This window comes from Natator depressus, chromosome 7 (genome assembly GCF_965152275.1).
Source record: "Natator depressus isolate rNatDep1 chromosome 7, rNatDep2.hap1, whole genome shotgun sequence".
In the NCBI taxonomy this organism is placed as follows: Eukaryota; Metazoa; Chordata; order Testudines; family Cheloniidae; genus Natator; species Natator depressus.
The window spans coordinates 73040393-73060845 of NC_134240.1; the positions used below are offsets into that span (position 1 = coordinate 73040393).

Here is a 20453-nt window from a genome sequence, read left to right on the forward strand (position 1 = left end):
CAGGAAATGGCCCACCTTGATTATCATACACATTGTGAAGAGAGTGATCACTTTGGATGGGCTATTACCAGCAGGAGAGTGAGTTTGTGTGTGTGTGGGGGGGGGCGGAGGGTGAGAAAACCTGGATTTGTGCTGGAAATGGCCCAACTTGATGATCACTTTAGATAAGCTATTACCAGCAGGAGAGTGGGGTGGGAGGAGGTATTGTTTCATGGTCTCTGTGTATATAATGTCTTCTGCAGTTTCCACAGTATGCATCCGATGAAGTGAGCTGTAGCTCACGAAAGCTCATGCTCAAATAAATTGGTTAGTCTCTAAGGTGCCACAAGTACTCCTTTTCTTTTTGCGAATAAAGACTAACACGGCTGTTACTCTGAAACATATCTAGCTAGATTACTTACTAAGTTCTAAGACTCCATTCCTGTTCTGTCTCCGGCAAAAGCATCACACACACAGACTCTTTGTTTCTCCCTCCCCCCAGCTTTTGAAAGTATCTTGTCTCCTCATTGGTCATTTTGGTCAGGTGCCAGTGAGGTTATCCTAGCTTCTTAACCCTTTACAGGTGACAGGATTTTTCCTCTGGCCAGGAGGGATTTTAAAGGGGTTTACCCCTCCCTTTATATTTATGACAGGGCTACTGGAAACTTGCCTTCAGGCCTCTGTGTTTTGTGTTGGATGTAAAAGACCGCAGGGGCATCTTGGTAGCTGGGGATAAGCAGGGGCAGCTTGGCCTGGTCATGACATCATTTCCTGGGGATGCGTCCTACATCAGCAGCCAGAACAAGTGGTGTCCCCAGAACATATTTGGTGGCCCTATGCCACCATCTGAGAGAAACCACAGGGAGCAGACTTGCTGGATTTGTCATCTTTATGCCAGGGGCTAGCGCAAAGTATACTTAATAAACCAGAGAATCAGGCTCATTAGATATATTAAATTACTCTTCAAGTTTCCACCACCCCGCTCACTTATGATCATTTTAGAATCAATCAGCAGTCATTGGCTTTAGGCAGGAATACATAACTGATTAATCTATTAGGAGACAGCAGCTTGAAATTCCCTTTTTCAATTGTCTATTGAATTGATATAACACAATAGCACAAATATTCGGTATGTGGTAGGAAATTTAAAGAAACTGAGCTGCAATATATGCAACCTAATTGGATTAGAAGAAGAAAAGGCATGTAAGAGGATACAGTATTTGGATGGACAGATGAATGTTGCATAAATTAGGGAAGTAGAAATACACAAATGGAAGAGACAGGGAAACTTCAAGTCCCTATGGAAATGAATATTGTCCACCTTAGTGGATAACAGGGGCTTGTTGTTGTATATGTCATTTGTATTAATGTAAGTGGGGGAATAGTCCCGCTATTGTGGGGAACTTTCCTGGCTTCTGTACTACCCCGGTGAAGTGGGCTAGCGAAAGGATCTGAGTCCTCGCTCCCACTTCCTTTACCCAGTGGCCTGCCTGCCCTTGAGGACTCCCCTTCCACTCTCCTGTCTGGCAGAGTCCTCGTAACCCCAACAAGGCTGGGCCCAGGATTCCTGGGGGGCTCGACCCCCAACCCTGCTGTGGTCACCTAGGAAAGGGGCTAGAGTGTCCCCACTCCGGGGTACTCTCTCTGCACTGGGCACTTCTCTGACCATTACATACAATTTAAAGCAAATGTAAGTTATTTAATCAACCATTAATTTTAAAAAGAGTAAGGAAAAATGGGAAAGGTTAAAGGAAACACATCAACCTGCTCTGTGGCAGGGAACATTACAAACAGTGTCTCTGGAATGTCAGGGCAGTTCACAGTCTGTTCCTTGTAAGTCCCAGACCTTATTCTCAGGCCCTGGCTGTTCTGTAGGGATGCTGTGGGTTGGATGCTTGCTCTGGTGGTGGCCACACGCTCTCAGGCTCTAAGTGGTAGGACCCTTCTTCCCAGTGTTGCCCCTGCCCTGTTGGGGTTACGATCCAAGCCTGGCCTGCAGAGCCTCTTGGCTGAGGCATCTCCCTGTGCTGGGCCCGCTGCCCAAGGTCCCCCTCACTCTCCCCAGCTGCTCACCGCACCCAGCTCCGGACTGCTCCAGCCCCAGCTCCATCACACTGTCTCATCACTGCTGCTGCTGCTCTGCCTCCAGCTCCCTGGGCTGCTTCTTTGGCCCCTCTGGCTCTGGTTGCTGTAGCTCTGCTCCCAGGACAGGGTCTGCTCTCTCTGGGCTGCTTTTCTGGTCCCTCTGAATCTGGTACGGCTCTGCTCCCCAGCTTAGCTTGGGCCCCTGCTTTCTCCTTAGTTCGGCCCCACTCTGTCTGACCCAGGTAAATCCAGCTCACATGGAGGACGGGACCTCTCTGGCCTCCTGACTCTCTGATTAGCCTGCTCGCCCTGTCATTCAGGATGACCTGGAGCATTGGCCTCTCCCCATTGTTCCTGGGGACTATCAGTCTCAGGGTCCTGATTTCCCATAGACCCTTCCCCTTTTAGTACTGGGAGCAAGCCAACCAAAACTCCCCCACTAAATGTTAGTAAGGGGGCAACAGTCCCCTTACATTAAGATAGCACTTAGAAGTTCCAGTCAGCATTTGAGGTTCATTGCGTTAGGCATTGTAGACACATATAATGAAAAGATGATCCTTGCCCCTGAAGAGTTTATCCAGTGCCCTCTTCATTCCAAAAGTGCTTAAATGCCTGCTCTCAGTTTTTCTGTCATTAAAGCACATTTTGCTGACCAGTCTTCCCATTCTTCTGAGCAACAGATCTTGTTCGTACCAACTCTGAAAACTTGTTTCCAGAGAACAATAATGATTCTTTTGCATGTAAACATGGAACTAGAGCCTTGGAGGTGGTTGGGATGTGAAGTTTCAAGTACTGACACCAGATGAGAACATCAGTGCTTCTGGGGACATCTCAAAAGAAATCAAGCGTGAAACTGCATGTGCAGCTGCTTGCCCGAAGGTTTTGAAGAGAGGGTGTTTACAACAGCTCACAGGGTTGTCTCACTCTCAGATGTTTACTGCTCTATTCTCTGTGCCACTGTGGAAGGCCTGGTATTTATCTATGGAGAAACATATCTGAATAAATATTAAAGGTGAGAAAGTTAAAAGTAGAAAACATTTAATATACTCACTAACCAAAAGCAATCTGCTGATAGTAGTGACAATGATTCTAGGAATGAGTGAACTGGTTTGGAGGAAATACCTAAATTGGAATGAACCTCATCCTTGCTAAGCACCTGAGGTAGTCATAACACACAATAAAAGAAAAGAAAAAGATCTTCAAGCTTTCTCTGCCTTCTAATGATTTCCATCTGCTTACCTGAAGAAATGTCCTTGGCTAGATCCTAGTCTGTCCCTCCTCCTATCTAGTTATCCTCCCCTCCCAGAGAAATATTAATCTCATTAATGAGGCATACTTTGGAGCATGACCATGTACCTGTACTCTGTGGTATGAGTACCTTTGTGTGCAAAGCTATATTAGGGAATATATATATGATCATTGAAACACTGTGGTTGTCATAATGACTGAATTCTAGCGTTGACCACGAAGAGAGGTTCAGAGATGTTATAGTGCATAGCCAGGTTGTAAGAATGAAGGATTTGGTTGTGAGCATTTCTCAGGGGGAAGGAAGATTCATATTTCCACCATATACATCCTGGAATGTAATTCTCTTGAATAGATCTATTGTGTGGTTCTTAAAGGAATGGAGGCAGGATCAGTTTTATTTTGAGGCAGATAAGAACATAAGAACAGCAATACTGGATCAGACCAAAGGTCCATCTAGCCCAGTATCCCGTCTTCCAACAGTGGCCAATGCCAGGTGCCTCAGAGGGAATGAACCGAACACGAATCATCAAGTGATCCATCCTGTTACCCATTCCCAGCTTCTGGCAAACAGAGGCTAGGGACACCATCCCTGCCCATCCTGGCTAATAGCCATTGATTGACCTATCCTCCATGAATGTATCTAGATCTTTTGAATTTATCAATAGTCTTGGCCTCCACAATATCCTCTGACAGAGTTCCACAGGTTGACTGTGTGTTGTATGAAGAAATACTTCCTTTTGTTTGTTTTAAACTTGCTGCCTATTAATTTCATTTGGCGACCCCTAGTTCTTGTCTTATGAGAAGGAGTAAATAACACTTGTACGGTAGGGTAAAAGTAGAAATCAGAAAGACCCTCATGGCTTAAATAAAGATAACAAGCCTTTATTTTTATCTCAACATTTCTGTTACTTGAGAACCACCTCTAACTGGTTCATCCAAAGTTCAAATAAACTTTCATTTTATGCTAAATCCACTTGCATATATTATTCATGATAAAACATTTTTTCAATGAATTCTGCAGAGTTAGGCTTCTCTCAGCAGCTATAAATACCAAGTGAGGTAAGTAAAATGTGTTAAGCTAGTAGGGTTTTTAGTTGTATTTTAAATCTTTTTTTTTGTCACTGCAGTTTAAAAGAGAGTACACCAGATTAGATCAATTCCCCCACTCTCGTAGTCCAACACTAAAGTATAAGAAATAAATGAAAGGTCAATAACTACATTTTTTAAACTTTCCATTGTTTGTTTGACTTTCTCAGAAGCTTGACAGCTTTTTTGGCAGACCATCTTCTCCCCTGCCTCAAACCCTCTGTGTTTTTTTAAAATAGCTGAAATGAGCACAGTGTTTACTTCTGTTTTACTAATTGGGGTATGTAGAGGTGACAACCAGTGTTGCCTGCAAACTGCCAATGCTATTGATACCTATTTGGTACTGTAAAGCCAGCAAAAGGAACTCATCTTGGGCTTCTTTGTGATATCTTCAAAACAGTATGTTTCCTTGCCACCATTGTAGAAGACATTAATCTCTTTCCCTCAGCATTTGGAAAAAAAGTGGATTTCTCCATTCAGATCTTAACATCAAGATGTTTTGAGTATGTCCTAATAAAAAGTGATTTCTTAATTTGAGAAACTGTGGACATTTCACTGAGAGATGAAATGAAGGTATTGTTCTAAACCCATAGAAATGGTTCTTTGAAATGGCAGTGTATATACTAATGATATTTGTAATTGAAGCAGATATAGGATGCAGCTGGATCCTACACTATCATTAACTGAGACTTAACTGAAGTACTTGAGTAAGTGTGAACTTTTACATTTTTCACCATAAGTCTACTGAAACAAAATGCATAAAGTTGTCTTACAGCATTTTCAGATTAGCACATACCTCAGTTTCCAGAAATATGTGTCCTTGGTGTAAGAAGGGTTTTCTTCATCCTGGATTTATAAAACAAAACAAAGAAAACCCCTGCAGATTTTCCATTTCAGTTGTCTCCAACCTCTATTTGCAAATCCAGTTTGGTTGTGGCCCAAGATTTCAGAAACCACACTAGGGGCTTGATCCACCTTCATTTGGGAGCCCTTTTCATTGACTTCAGTGAAAACTAAAGTCTGGGCTAGAGCAGAAGAACTTGTGAGTTCCACCATTTGTGGCCAAAATCTGGAGAGAAAAACTTGTCAGATTTTTGGGGAAGTTGAATCCAAACCCTAGCCTAGGTGTGTCCTTAATTCAAACTTCAGTCTAACCTTAATTGGGATCTGAGCTTTGCCACTTCAATCAATCAATCTCTAATACATACAGGATATGTAAAAGTAACCCCTACATATTAAGCTTGCAGGCTCCAAAGTATTCTATCTACTTACATGGTTGTTTTGTTTTTTTAATGAATCCTGAATAGTTCTATTCTTTATGAAGCTTTAAGAATGTGATGGTACTGTTTTGTTACTCCACCTTTAATCTCTCACATGTTCTGGAATGCAGAGTTGCAAAGACTTGTCAATCAGTTGCAGCTGGAGTTATTGGCGACTGACCCTAGGAATGAAGTGGGATTAGATGTGGCTTGTACATGAGGGACCCTCTCATTGTGCTAGCTTGGCTACTTTGTTCTGATTAAATTAATGACACTTTAATTTAAAAGACACGTTGCAGATTCATGAAGACATTGAGACCCAGAAACCATGTAGTCTTATTCACCATTTCCCATTATACTATTATATAGTTATACTATTATATAATAGTACCATATAATAAGATTTTAACAAGAGAACAAAGTTTACAGATTTTGTTAACATTCACCTTCAGTGATGATTTCAGAGATACAGGAAAAACAGAGGCAAAAAGCTGCTGTATTTCAAGATAGTTATTTTAGGGCTGATTTTCAGGTGGTAGAACTGTGGTTTCAGTATAACCTGGCTAAATATCGTCATGCTCCCAGATTTTCATAAGTATGCATGTACAAAACTGAAAATATATGTAATTTGAAAGAAGAATTACAGCACATGCAAACTGAGTACATGCCATTATGAAAACCTGGGCTGCAGTTTACTATCTCATTTGTTTCATGCATATTTATTGGTTAAAATGCTGTTCTTAAAAAGCTTGAAACTTGGGATCATGGACTACGATGTTAGTAAAGTATGATCATGTATGTGCCCCTCCTCTACATTCATATTTGCCTTGATTTGCATCTTAAATAATAATTAAGGCCCCTATCTTACAAATATTTAACCGCATGCATAACTTTACTCATATGAGAAGTTCTTTTGGCTTCAGTGGATTACTCACGTGAGTAAATATATGCACATGCTTAAATATTTGTAGGATCGGGGTCTAAAACATCTCACTTTTCAATCACTATCTGTCCGCCCTTGTCGTTTGTTTATAATACGACTTCCCTAGGGATGTCATTTTCTACTAATGCTGGTCACTTAGTGCTGTGTACTAGCTCAGTGGTACCCACCGGTCTGTCTCATCAATGAGTGCCTCCTTCACTATTCCCCAAAGCACGGGGCTAACCAAGGAAAATGCTCATTCAGTCAAATTTCAGCCAATGCCATAATAGTAGAATTAATGGCTTCTTTTCTGCAGCATGCAATTTCACTTGCTGCTCAGGACCTCTCGCTGTCAGAGAGAATTGAGTGCTCACATCAGGCTCTGACCATTGTCTCTGACTCTCAGCTCTTGTTCCTGGCTCTAACCATTAGGCCAGGAACCATCTCTAAGCACTAAGTCAGACTGCCCATGTCCTGGTCCCAGACAAAGATATGTTTTTAAGAGGGCCTTTAGGACATCCTTAAAATCAGTGACCCTTATAATTTGACCTACCTTTTCTTGATTTTATTTTTCTAAGTGAAATAGCAAAGCCAATAGCTAATGCCTGCCCAGCATTCAGGATTGACCCACCAATAATAAAGCCGAGGGCATGTGCAATGAAGAAAAGAAACAATTAGTGAGAAAACAGATGCAACTTTCCACCTTCTATTGTGGTTATTATCTTGACAAACACTGTATAAGGAAACAAATTGAAAATACATTGCTATTGTCCTTTTTCAGACGTTGGGAAAATTTATAATGTATGTATCTTTATTAAGAGGTATATAAATGTTAAATGCCTATAAAAATACCTATGAACCTATGCTAGGCATTTTTGACATTGCTTATAAATACAAACAAATTAATACTCAAACGCAAAAAAAGGATAGCAATATAATTGATTAGAATCCACCACCAATAAACCAGATAACTCAGAAGCTGAAATTTCCCTCTACACTTCATTATTTCCCCTCCTCATACAATTCTCCCATTTTCAAATGTTTGTGCGAAAAGAGGATCTTTGTAGCACATTTTAAGTCCATCTTATTGCAAATAATACAATAGGCTGCTTTAGATACTGTAGACCAGATTCTCTGGTCCAGCCAAACTGTCTTCAGTGAAGGAGGACCAGAATGAAGGGACAAAGATAGGTTTCTTGAAGCCACCTTAACTAAAATTCCTTTCATCCCCTGGAGCCTATTCTAATTTACTCCAAGCTGTCCCCAGTCAGGGATTCTCAGGGTATAGGATGGCCTCTTTACCTGGCTGTTCTCCCTTCAACTGGGGAGAGAATGTGCTAGTGTAAAGCCACTATGAGATAGGAGATTTCCTTCCATAAGGACAATCCTCAGGGGCAACTTCACAGCTGCTTTGCAATGTAGTGCAAAGCAGCTTGTATCAAGGCCAAAAACCTGGTCCTACAGTTTTATGAGAGGGAAACATTACTGTTGACAGCACAAGTTATTTTCTACATAAGAAAAATTAGAGTAGGCAACAGATATACGAGATAAGAGTACAGTAGAGATGAGGACCACAAGTTATGGGTTATAATATATTGTTGATTATATAGGAAACTATCATTGCAAAAAGTTATAGAAATTAGTTTTTTTAAAATCAAATCAACCCATTTCTACAATCTTACTTCAAACAGTTCGGTATTTAACATCAGCCCAGGCAAGAAATCATCTGTCTCTTAATTCTTACTTCACTATGAAAGTTGTTTTTATAGCGGACATTTGTTTTGCAACCAGTACAAAATACATTTACTAGATGCAATCCAAAAGTGTTATACATTTAATTATTTAGTTGCAGTACATCAATACCGATAGAATTATAGGTATCCAATCCTGAAAATACTTTTACATCAGATGGGAAGTCTTGCAAACTGGTATATTCCTAGGAGTTAGGAAGATGGTGCTCTGGAACATGAAAATACTTTCACCATATCTGTTTTACAAAATTGAATAGACACAAACTTTGCAAGATGCTGTAAGCTGCTTTCAGCATGAGACTTTCCTTAACTGAGTTTTGTCCCAGATCTGGCTTGCTCATTTCTCACTAACTTAGCTGAGATAGTATACTTTACACATGGGGAAATTAGCACTTTGCTTAATAGAGAAATCCTAAAATGTATTTCACTTTTGCTAGGAATATACACAGAACTGTACTTTTGTGTGGTGTCATTTTGTTTCCGATGTGTAGGTGGTGCAGAGCCTCGAGGAATCTAACATTTATAAGATAAAATTTTCAAAAACTGTCTACCATTTTCAGAATGCATGTGTATTTTGCAAGCACAACTGGTACATTTTTGTGCAACTAGAGCATTATTGGCACATGCAAATATAGGTTTCTCCTTGAGTGAAAACATGTACCTGGAAAACTGATGGCAAACAGAAGCTGCTCCTTTTTAAATTTGTCCCACAATACATAGTTACAGTATGTTGCTTTTCGTTCATGGGATGTGCTAAACACAGGTTTTGACCTTGATTGAATTTGAATTGATAGAATTTTCCTGTGATGTGTAAACTAAATGGAGCTATGGCTATCAGTTTTCATAGTATTCTTTCATTAAATGTAATTTTTTCACTAATGTAATGCCTGAAATAGAATCTCTAACCAAACAGACACTGTCAGAGACTTAAAGAAATTGATCAGTCAGCTGATTTATAGAATCCATTTGTTTTATTTTTAATTTCAAGTGAATTTTGTGAGTGTCATTTGTATTCAAGAAAGTAAAAGGACTACTAGCATGGTCCAGGGAAAAGTGAAGGGAAGACAGTTGTGCTAGGTTTCTCCCACCTCTGTGTATGTATCTTCTTTTGGACTTCCCTAGATCAGACCCACCACTCTTCTTGATTATAGGATGATTTTGTGATCTGCACAAATGGGGAAAAGAATGAGACACCCCAAATTCATGTTTTCATGTGACTTGAGAGAGAATATAAAGTCTGAACCTCATTGGCTTCAGTGGACTTTGGATCAGACCCTTTAATCCCAAACATTGGCTATCCCTGTTTACTGAATTAAATGTTTGCATGGAATTATTCTAGGTACATAAGAAAGGGACAACAGAGTCCAGGATGGAGGGAGCGTGCTGGCAGCAGCGGCTGCCTCAACTTGCTGATCTACTTAAAAAGGCAGTGCACTTAGAGTGGAGTCAGCGTACTGAAAGGGGCAATGCGCATCTCTCTCTCTCTCTCTCACACACACACACTCTCACACACACACACACACACACACACACGGTGTGTCTCTCTGTCTCTATCTGCCATGCTCTCTCCCCTCCCTCCATTTGTGCTGCCTTGCAGAGTGTGAGGCTACATTAACAACAATGTGTTAACCCTTGAGGTCTCAGCCAAGTGCTAGTTCATCATTTAGCAGTAAGGCATTCCCTGGGAAATATCCCACCCTCTTCCACCCTCTGACTTCACCACCTCAACCAAGCTTCACAATCATCATTGCTGTGTACAGTATTAAATTGTTGGTTTAAAACTTATACTCTGTGTGTGTGTGTATATATATGTATGTATATATATGTGTGTGTGTGTGTATAGTCTTGTCTGATGAAAAAAATTTCCCTGGAACCTAACACCCCGCCCCAATTTACATTAATTCTTATGGGGAAATTGGATTCATTTAACATCGTTTCACTTAAAGTCGCATTTTTCAGCAACATAACTACAACGTTAAGCGACAAGTTACTGTATGTATTTTAAATAAATGAAAGAACTTCTGGCAGATTGCCAGGAAGGGTTACCCGGTCACAATAGTCAATTTTTTTTTAAAAAAAGAGACATGATGGGTTGGTAAAATCTTTTATTGGACCAGCATTTATTGGTGGTAGAGACAAACTTTTGATCTTCACAGAGCTCTTCTTTAGGTCTGGAACAGGTCACCAGTGTCACAGCTAAAAAATAGTGTGATACTCTGGTAACCTTTTTAGACCTAAAGAAGAACTCTGTGAATCTCAATCTCTTGTGCCTACCACCAACAAATATTGGTCCAATAAAGTTCTCACCTGCCCTGTCTCTTATATCCTGGGACCAACACAGCTCCAACAACATTGCAAACAAGATTTTTAAAAGTTATTAGTGGCTGTCTTTGGTGCCTACGTATTTTGATGCCCCTTCAAAGAGCCTCCTTTTCAAAATCAGGCCCCTTTAAGTTGTCTCAAGCTGGGCATCAAAAATCACTGTTCACTTTTGAAAATGTCCCACTGCTCCAAATTCCACATGAGCTCCAACAAGAAACAAATGTTATATAGGGAAAGACTGGCTGCAATTCAGTAAGATGCATCTATTAATTTATTTTGATGGCTAAACAAACAGTTATTTAGGGTCGTTCAAAACTGGTGTACATTTTTTATGTAAAATTTTGTTTTAGGCAATTTCTCTCTTTTCAATTTTTTCTTTTTTGTTCAAATTGAAAACACAAAAATCTCTGAATTCTTGAGTCCCTCTTTGATTTTTCACTTGGAAATGGGCTGATTTTCACTTTAGAAACAAACAACCTCCCACCTCCAATTTCAAACAGCTTTACCTTGTGTGTCAAATATTTCACACAACTCTACCATTTTATTGTCTTTTGATCCAATAGTTCAGCAGGTCAGCTGAAAACATAAGGAAAAGTCAATCCAAAACAACAGCATCATAGTTAATCTTTTGCAAACAGTTTCTCTTTGCTCAGAGATAACTTTAGTTATTGACATAAAATGACATATCGTAAGCAAAGCAAAAAAAGAGGATTTTCTTAGTATTTGTCACACTCTGCTGTAATATTTGAAGGACTAGACAGCATTCAAGCGCTCGTGACCACGGAATCACAGACACAGAAGACAAGTCAACAAAAGGTGTAGTAATGAAGGCTAGTTTACTGAATTTAAATTTGCAAAATCCAAAGCTTAGTTTGAAAATATTAATACAATATTTTTGCCTATAAATAATGCTGCGTTGTCATTATTTTGACATGTGTGCACAATGTAGTAATTATATGAGTGCTCAATTATTTTCTGGCATTTTCTGGAAATGCCTGCACAATATTATGTTTGCCCTCTTCCCTGCCCTCCCATACCTTCTAATGACTCAGGCTTCTTGGAGCCTAAACCAATATGGTACACAAGTAAAAATGTGATAGAATTTCTATATGACTCAGCTTTTTAAGTCACCAAAAGAATCCTCTTGAGTACACCTTTTCTGGTGCTGAAATTGATTTGGGTGATTATCATATCAAATAAACCTGACCTAAACAAGCATTAAAGTGTCTGCTGCAGCTGGCACATCCCTGGCCTGGTTTCTGTTGCTTTCTGAGATTTCTCTGTAAATATAGCTTTTCTGAGGCTAAATTAATCACATTGCCAAATGTTCCATTTTGAATAAAAGTATGTAGGTGCAGATATAAAAGGTACTTTTTGTTCTGTGTATTTTGGATCTTATCTGTTGGATCACTGACCTTTATGGACTGCAGCCACATATATGGTAAAATCCTCAGCTGGTGTAAATTGGCATAAATATGTTGAGAACTTGAGTTGTGCAATGCTCTGAAGATATACATTCCTACAGAATTTCTTAGTATGATTCAGGGTGGGTTCTGTGATGGTCTTAGAGCACATCTTGGTTGAAATCCTGGCCCCACTGAAGCCAATGGCAAAACTTCCGTTAACTTCAATGGGGACAGGATTGCACTTCTGGAGCGTGAGCAAAACCTGGGATAACAGCGTTCTTTCAGTTGCGGGTCTGCAGGGTCAATGGGCTTCAGTCTTGCAAAGCTCAGATGTTGAGAATCAGTTTGTAAGAGGTACTCAGGAGCTCTGTAAAAACTTAGATTCAGACCTTTGGATGTCCTAAATTCTGTGAGATTAGAGCTGTTGTAAAGTTTCCTGCTGAGCTTTATTCAGGGCAAACCTATTGCAAATAGTCTAGCTATGATTAACTGGGAATTTCAGTTAAACGGAGTTCAGAAAATCAGAAAATCAGGTTTTTACTATGCTATTGGAAATATGCCTTTACTATGGGTGGTTGTCAGGCTACATTTAAAAATTATTGACTCAGTTTAATTATGCTGACCTGGTCCCATATCTTCACGTTCCTGTTGCAATTCTGTGATCTGATTGGAGTCATAGTTAAAGGAAAAGCTGTATGGTGGCTATTTTTGTTTTCCTATCCAAGATATGGTTAAAGTTGTTGCTATTAAAAATGCCCCCTGTTGCAACAATTTTAGGCTGCTAGGAAAGAGACTGAAATCCAGGACCTCTGTGGTGGCATTCTCAGAAATGCTTCCAGTTCCATGTGTAGGGCCAGGTAGGCAGGCAGAGCTTCAGAGTCTCAATGTGTGGATGAGATGATGGTGTAGAGAGGAGGGGTTTAGATTTATTGGGAACTGGGGAAACTTTTGGGAAAGGAGGAGCCTATACAGGAAGGATGGGCTCCACCTAAACCAAAGTGGATCCAGGCTGTTGGCACTTAACATTTAAAAAGTTGCAGAGCAGTTTTTAAACTAAGAGATGGGGGAAAGCCGATTGCTGCAGAGGCGCACGTGGATCGGACAGAGACTTCTCTTAGAAGTGAGTCTATTGATAGGGATTCTCTAGGTTCTAGTCAGGACGAGAGGATGGAAGAGGATAAAAGAGGATAAAATATGGGCCAGATCAGACGAGAAACATTCACATAAAGAATCTGACACATCAGAAAAGGGAAATAAATAAACAGTGACAAGTTTTTAAAGTGCTTGTACGCAAACGCTAAAGTCAAAATAATAAGATGGGTGAACTAGAGTGCCTTGTGTTAAAGGAGGATATTGATATAATAGGCATCACAGATACCTGATGGAGTGAGGACAATCAATGGGACACAATCATTCCGGGGTACAAAATATATCGGAAGGACAGAACAGGTTGGGCGGGGGGGAGGTTGGCACTATATGTGAATAAAATGTAGAATCAAATGAAATAAAAATCTTAAAAGAATCCACATGTTCCATAGAATCTCTATGGGTAGTAATTCCATGCTGTTATAAGAATATAACAGTAGGGATCTATTATCGACCACCTAACCAGGACAGTGATAGTGACGATGAAATGCTAAGGGAGATTAGAGAGGCTATCAAAATAAAAAACTCAATAACAGTGGGGGATTTCAATTATCCCCATATTGACTGGGTACATGTCACCTCAGGATGAAATGCAGAGACAAAATTTCTCGATACTTTAAATGACTGCTTCTTGGAGCAGCTGGTACAGGAACCCACAAGGGGAGAGGCAACTCTCGATCTAGTCCTGAGTGGAGCGCAGGATCTGGTCCAAGAGGTAACTATAACAGGACCGCTTGGAAATAGTGACCATAATATAACAACATTTAACATTCCTGTGGTGGGAAGAACACCTCAACAGCCCAACACTGTGGCATTTAATTTCAGAAAGGGGAACTATGCAAAATGAGGAGGTTAGTTAAACAGAAATTAAAAGGTACAGTGACCACAGTGAAATCCCTGCAAGCTGCATGGACACTTTTCAAAGGCACCATAATAGAGGCTCAACTTAAATGTATACCCCAAATTTAAAAACACAGTAAAAGAACTAAAAAAGAGCCACAGTGGCTTAACAACCATGTAAAAGAAGCAGTGAGAGATAAAAAGGCATCTTTTAAAAAGTGGAAGTCAGATCCTAGTGAGGTAACTAGAAAGGAGCATAAACACTGCCATATTAAATGTAAAAATGTAGTAAGAAAAGACAAAAAGGAGTATGAAGAACAGCTAGCCAAAAACTCAAAAGGTAATAACAAAATGTTTTTTAAGTACATCAGAAGCAGGAAGCCTGCTAAACAACCAGTGGAGCCCCTGCACGATCGAGATACAAAAGGAGCACTTAAAGACGATAAAGTCATCACAGAGAAACTAAATTAATTCTTTGCTTTAGTCTTCACAGCTGAGGATGTTAGGGAGATTCCCAAACCTGAGCTGTCTTTTTGTAGGTGACAAATCTGAGGAATTGTCACAGATTGAAGTGTCACTAGAGGAGGTTTTGGAATTAAATTGAGAAACTTAATAGTAACAAGTCACCAGGACCAGATGGCATTCACCCAAGAGTTCCCAAAGAACTCAAATGTGAAATTGCGGAACTATTAACTATGGTTTGTAACATGTCCTTTAAATCAGCTACTGTACCCAATGACTGGGAGATAGCTAATGTAACGCCAATATTTAAGAAGGGCTCTAGAGGTGATCCTGGCAATTACAGACTGGTAAATCTAACATCAGTACCGGGCAAATTAGTTGAAACAATGGTAAAGAATAAAATTGTCAGACACATAGAAGAACATAAATTGTTGCGCAAAAGTCAACATGGTTTCTGTAAAGGGAGATCATATCTTACTAATCTATTAGAGTTCTTTGAGAGGGTCAACAAACATGTGGACAAGGGGGATCCAGTGGACATAGTGTACTTAGATTTCCAGAAAGCCTTTGACAAGGTCCCTCACCAAAGGCTCTTACGTAAATTAAGTTGTCATGGGATAAGAGGGAAGATCCTTTCATGGACTGAGAACTGGTTAAAAGACAGGGAACAAATGGTAGGAATAAATGGCAAATTTTCAGAATGGAGAGGGGTACCTAGTGGTGTTCCCCAAGGGTCAGTCCTAGGACCAATCCTATTCAAAAATGATCTGAAGAAAGGGGTAAACAGTGAGGTGGCAAAGTTTGCAGATGGTACTAAACTGCTCAAGATAGATAAGACCAAAGCAGGCTGTGAAGAACTTCAAAAAGATCTCACAAAACTAAGTGACAGGGCAACAAAATGGCAAATGAAATTTAATGTGGATAAATGTAAAGTAATGCACATTGGAAAAAATAACCACAACTATACATACAATATGATAGCTAATTTCGCTACAACTAATCAGGAGAGAGATCTTGGAGTCATCGTGGATAGTTCCCTGAAGACGTCCACGCAGTGTTCAGCGGCAGTCAAAAAAGCAAACGGGATGTTAGGAATCATTAAAACAGGGATAGAGACGGAGAATATCTTATTGCCCTTATATAAATCCATGGTATGCCCACATCTTGAATACTGCATACAGATGTCGTCCCCTCATCTCAAAAAAGATATACTGGCATTAGAAAAGGTTCGGAAAACGCAACTAAAATGATTAGCGGTTTGGAACGGGTCCCATATGAGGAGAGATTAAAGAGGCTAGGACTTCTCAGCTTGGAAAAGAGGAGACTAAGGGGGGATATGATAGAGGTATAGAAAATCATGCGTGGTGTGGAGAAAGTGAATAAGGAAAAGTTATTTACTTGTTCCCATAATATAAGAACTAGAGGCCATGAAATGAAATTAATGGGTAGCAGGATTAAAACAAATAAAAGGAAGTTCTTCTTCACTCAGTGCACAGTCAACCTGTGGAACTCCTTGCCTGAGGAGGTTGTGAGGTTAGGACTATAACAGGGTTTAAAAGAGAACTGGATACATTCATGCAGGTTAAGTCCATTAATGGCTATTAGCCAGGATGGGTAAGGAATCGTGTCCCTAGCCTCTGTTTGTCAGAGGGTTGAGATGGATGGCAGGAGAGAGATCACTTGATCATTTCCTGTTAAGGTCACTCCCTCTGGGGCACCTGACATTGGCCACTGTCGGTAGACAGGATACTGGGCTGGATGGACCTTTCGTCTGACCCAGTGTGGCCATTCTTATGTTCTAATGGGAGGGGGATATTTGATCAGACCAACAGGGAATAAACAACCCCTGGGATACTGAGAGAAAGGGCGAAGAGGGGCCAGCTCAGACCTCAGGGAATGCAGCAGTCATTCTGTGGCTGCTGTCCTGCTCTCCCTGCCTATCAGATTTGTGCAGTTATATAGATTGACCTGTGCTTCCAAGATCCTGTGGGTCTGACTGATTAGCAGTTTTTGGGATCAGGAAGGGATTTTTCCTTCAGAGCAAGATTGACAAGATGCCTGCTGAGATTCTTCACCTTCCTCACAGCATCCTGAGGGCTTGAAGGTAGGTTGGTAAGGAGAGTAAGAAAGCAGTCTGTTTATAATGGGAATTTGCAATGGCATCACAACTTGTGGCCAGAGTGCAGTGTGGATGAGTGATTTAAAGGGCCCAGAAGTAAACATGAGTAAGAGATCCAGGAGATTACTGGGGGATACTATTAGCCTGAAGGAAGAAGGGAAAATCTTAAATCCTTGCAGACAGAGGTACCCGTCATGTGCACTCCCATTCCACCTCTTAGGGGGAAAGGTGAGAAGAGTCAGAAGTGGGCTGAATCATAGGCTGAACAGGGCCAATCCTGAATATTGGTTGTTTGTCATGAAGCCATTTAACACTTCCCTGAACCCAAATAAATGCCTGGGTTAAACGTTAATATAGGTGTGGTCTTCCACTTTAAAACACATCTCTTTAGCTGTGTTTCATTCTCCTATCTGTCCTGATCAACTCAGTATTTGCCAACAACATTTAGCACAAAAGATACATTAACCTAAAATTTCCCCCATGCTTAGAATCAGAAATTGGTGGGATATCTGAGTTACACAGTGTCTGCTGGCAAATGTTGACTTTTTAAATGGCAACCACTGCAAATCAACAATCAGTAGCAGTAGATAGATTATTGACTGGGCTTTTGGAATCTGTTTTATCAGCTAACAGATGTCACTTAACAGAAAATCTGGTCCAAAATTTTTCATTTTTTTTTTAAAAAAGGACAATAAATGGCTTTTTTAAATAAACTAAATATTTTGGGGAAAGTTTTCATTTCTTATGGTTTCTGACGAGTTTCAAAAACTATAAAAGTTTTTTTTTTCCATTGGAAAAAATTGACAATTTCCACGTTTGGGGCAGGGAGTTCATTTCTTTTGAAAATTTTGACAGAAAATACTTACCATTTTCCATCCAGGTTTAGTCAGACTTTTAGACTTAAAAAAAATTGTTGACCAGCTAGAAGAAATATATTGAGAGACCAATGGCCTGTATTATACAGGAGGCCAGACTAGATGACCATAGTGGTCTCTTCTTGCCTGTGAATCTAAGAATCTGTAAGATGTAACTAATTATTGCTAACTAGGTTTTTTTTTCCATTTCTGTTATGGAAAACCTAGAATAGTTTTCACAACATTTCCACCAACTTAATTGAAGTATGTTTAAAACAAAACGAATTTGTGTTTGTGGATGAGATTACTCAGAGATAAGGGGCCACACATTTATGGTAAACAGTGGACTACTAATATAATAGTCAACTCTGTTTCTATTTCATTGTGATGCCATTTGTTTCTATTGTTAAGCCTTGTGTTCAGAAGAAAGACAGTGTACAAGATAATGAAATTTAAGTACTTGTGGCACCTTAGAGACTAACAAATGTAATTTGAAATTTAAGTGTTATCATTGGGTCACGTTCTGCTGTCAGATGCCTGTGCACATCTCACATTGACTTTATGGGAGCTGCAATATTTTTAGCTGCTTGCAATATTTCACTTTGTGTTTTTGGATTGGAGTGAATATGTAGAATTTATCTTATTGTAACTCGATGTAACTTTGGCTGCTCCAGTATCAATAAAGGGCATGATCTTACCATTGCTGTTCACAGGGAACTCCCACGCAATTTAGCAGGAATGTGGGATGCATATCAGCAGAAACAAGGCCAAGAGGTCTATCTTTTTAATTCCCTGCAAACATATTCAAAGCTATTGCCTCCTCATTATCCTCCTCCAAACGGTCTTTAAAAGTCTCCTTTTCCACCATGCTGAAAAAAAACTTGACAACAGGCTGATTATTGTGCTCAGACCACTGCCTATCATGGTGACTAATATGGTCTAATTGTTTCCTTGTACTCCCTTGTCTTGTCTGTCTGCAACCATCTGTTGTCTCTTGTGTTATTCTTAGATTGTAAGTGCTTTGGGGCAGGGACTATCATTTTCTGCTGTTTGTACAGTGCCTAACACAATGGTGTCTTTGTCCATGACTAGGGCTCCCAGGTGTTATGGTAATATAAATAATAATAATTAGGAACATATTACCATTGCTTCTTGTTTGGTAAGGGCTATGCTCTTAACTTAAAAAGCTGACACTTAGACTGTGAATTTGTTCCTATTTTATAGATATTCGTGGGTTGCAGGGATTTCTGGACCAGGCCTCTAGACTGGGACTTGATGTATCTTTACAAAAGGTGGACAGAAACATCAGCAGAGTTTTTGCCAGCCTTTTTACTACCATGAAAACTGAAGAGTTGAATCGCTACCGTGACACATTACGAAGAGCAATCTTACTTCTAAGCCCCAGGGGAGCCCAAACTTTCATCAATGAGGTCAGTGCATTGTTCTTTTTAGAATTGTGCAGTAGAAAAACATGCATGATATTTTATACAGTAGGGACCAAGTCTTCCAAACTGGCACATCTTGAAAATGTGGACCTACATGTGTTAGTTTGTTACTAAATATCTTAGTCGATGTCCCGTTTCAGGAAAATGATTGTAACATACTTTTGATTACCTAAATACTGCAAGTGAATTGAAAGACCAATACACAATCCTAGAAAAGCAGCTATATTTATCGGTGACTGTCAACTTTACCGAGGAAATTCCCAAATCCTTGCTAAAAGGAATTATGCTGTTCATGTCTCTACTACAAAGGTCTCTAGAATGTGCTCTCAGTGTGGCAGTGGAATCACAGTATTTTTACTGCAAGTACAGTTGCCTTATTTCTTTATGGTTTCTTGAGATCAGTGAAACTAATTGGGAACAGCATGTAGCTGTTAGGTAAAGATGTAATTAACACTGTGCCATGGGCTACTGTTTTGACATTATTTTCCGCACGTTTTTCCAGTATGAGGTAAAGAATGACTTTGGATTGCTTACTGTGCTGAAGAGCCTAAAATCTAAGGTCAGATCCTCAGCAGATGTAAATTAGCATAGTTTTACTGATCTACACTAGCTAAGAATTTGGCCTTAAATGTTGTACCCTTTTGCTTTAATTCACCAGAGAACTGAACTGTGAAATTCAAACGTGTAAGGCCTATTTCCAGTTGTCAGTGTGTTGCGACATGAAAGCCTGCTATATTAAAAAATAAAATCATTTTAAATTGAATTAGTACAGTCACTGTTTGGTAGTTTTCTTGGCTCATATCAGCATTAATAAACCTTTCATTTTATGTTAAACTGTGATAATATGTAATTATTTTTGATGAATATGGTTAATTTTAGTGCTGATGAATAAGGCAGCTAAGACCATGGGAAGGTCAAGATAAAGAGTCAAATTCTGTCCTCAGATATGTGCATGAAAGTCTCAGTGACTGCAATTAGTGTGATGCGTAAGCACTTGAGGTCATAATTCAGCCCGAAGAGTTTACAGAAAGCTATGCTCAGCTCAGCTAGTAGTCCCTGTCTGTTTTTTCATTGGAGGCCCACCAGGAAAGAGAATTTTGGGTTGGTATTCAGATCTGTCCAAATGAAATGTCCGAAACTGGTACTAAACTGAGACCAGCATTTACAAATCACTCTAACCTCAGCCAGATATAAAGTCTGTCTCCTTTCAATACTCATAATTCCCAGAAATGCTAATAAGAGTTATACTGACAGGACAATAGCCCTGCAGGCCTCTAGACTTTGAGTAATGCATTAAACCACTTTACCACTCAGCCCCTCTGAAAGCAGTATGGTATTATACGTATTAGGGATAATGATCCTGGTATTTGTCCAGATCCCTGCAGGAGTATAACCGTGGGCAGAAATGAGATGTAATTTATTTGACAATCTTCTTTTATTGAATCTTGATTGATTCAGAAAAGCTTTACGAAAGAATATTTAAATAATAAAAATCAACTCCCCAAAGGCTTGAGATATTTGAGTATATG

At 39.7% G+C, this 20453-nt stretch overlaps 1 protein-coding gene across 6 annotated transcripts in view; it reads left to right on the forward strand.

Annotated features, from left to right (window-relative positions):
- Positions 1-20453, forward strand: part of GRID1 (glutamate ionotropic receptor delta type subunit 1) — a 791498-nt gene that overhangs the window by 425743 nt on the left and 345302 nt on the right. For all 6 annotated transcript variants that reach the window (XM_074958779.1, XM_074958780.1, XM_074958777.1 and 3 more), the window contains exon 4: positions 18704-18909. In XM_074958779.1, coding sequence (XP_074814880.1) covers positions 18704-18909 — 206 coding nt within the window. The remainder of the gene's footprint in view (positions 1-18703; positions 18910-20453) is intronic.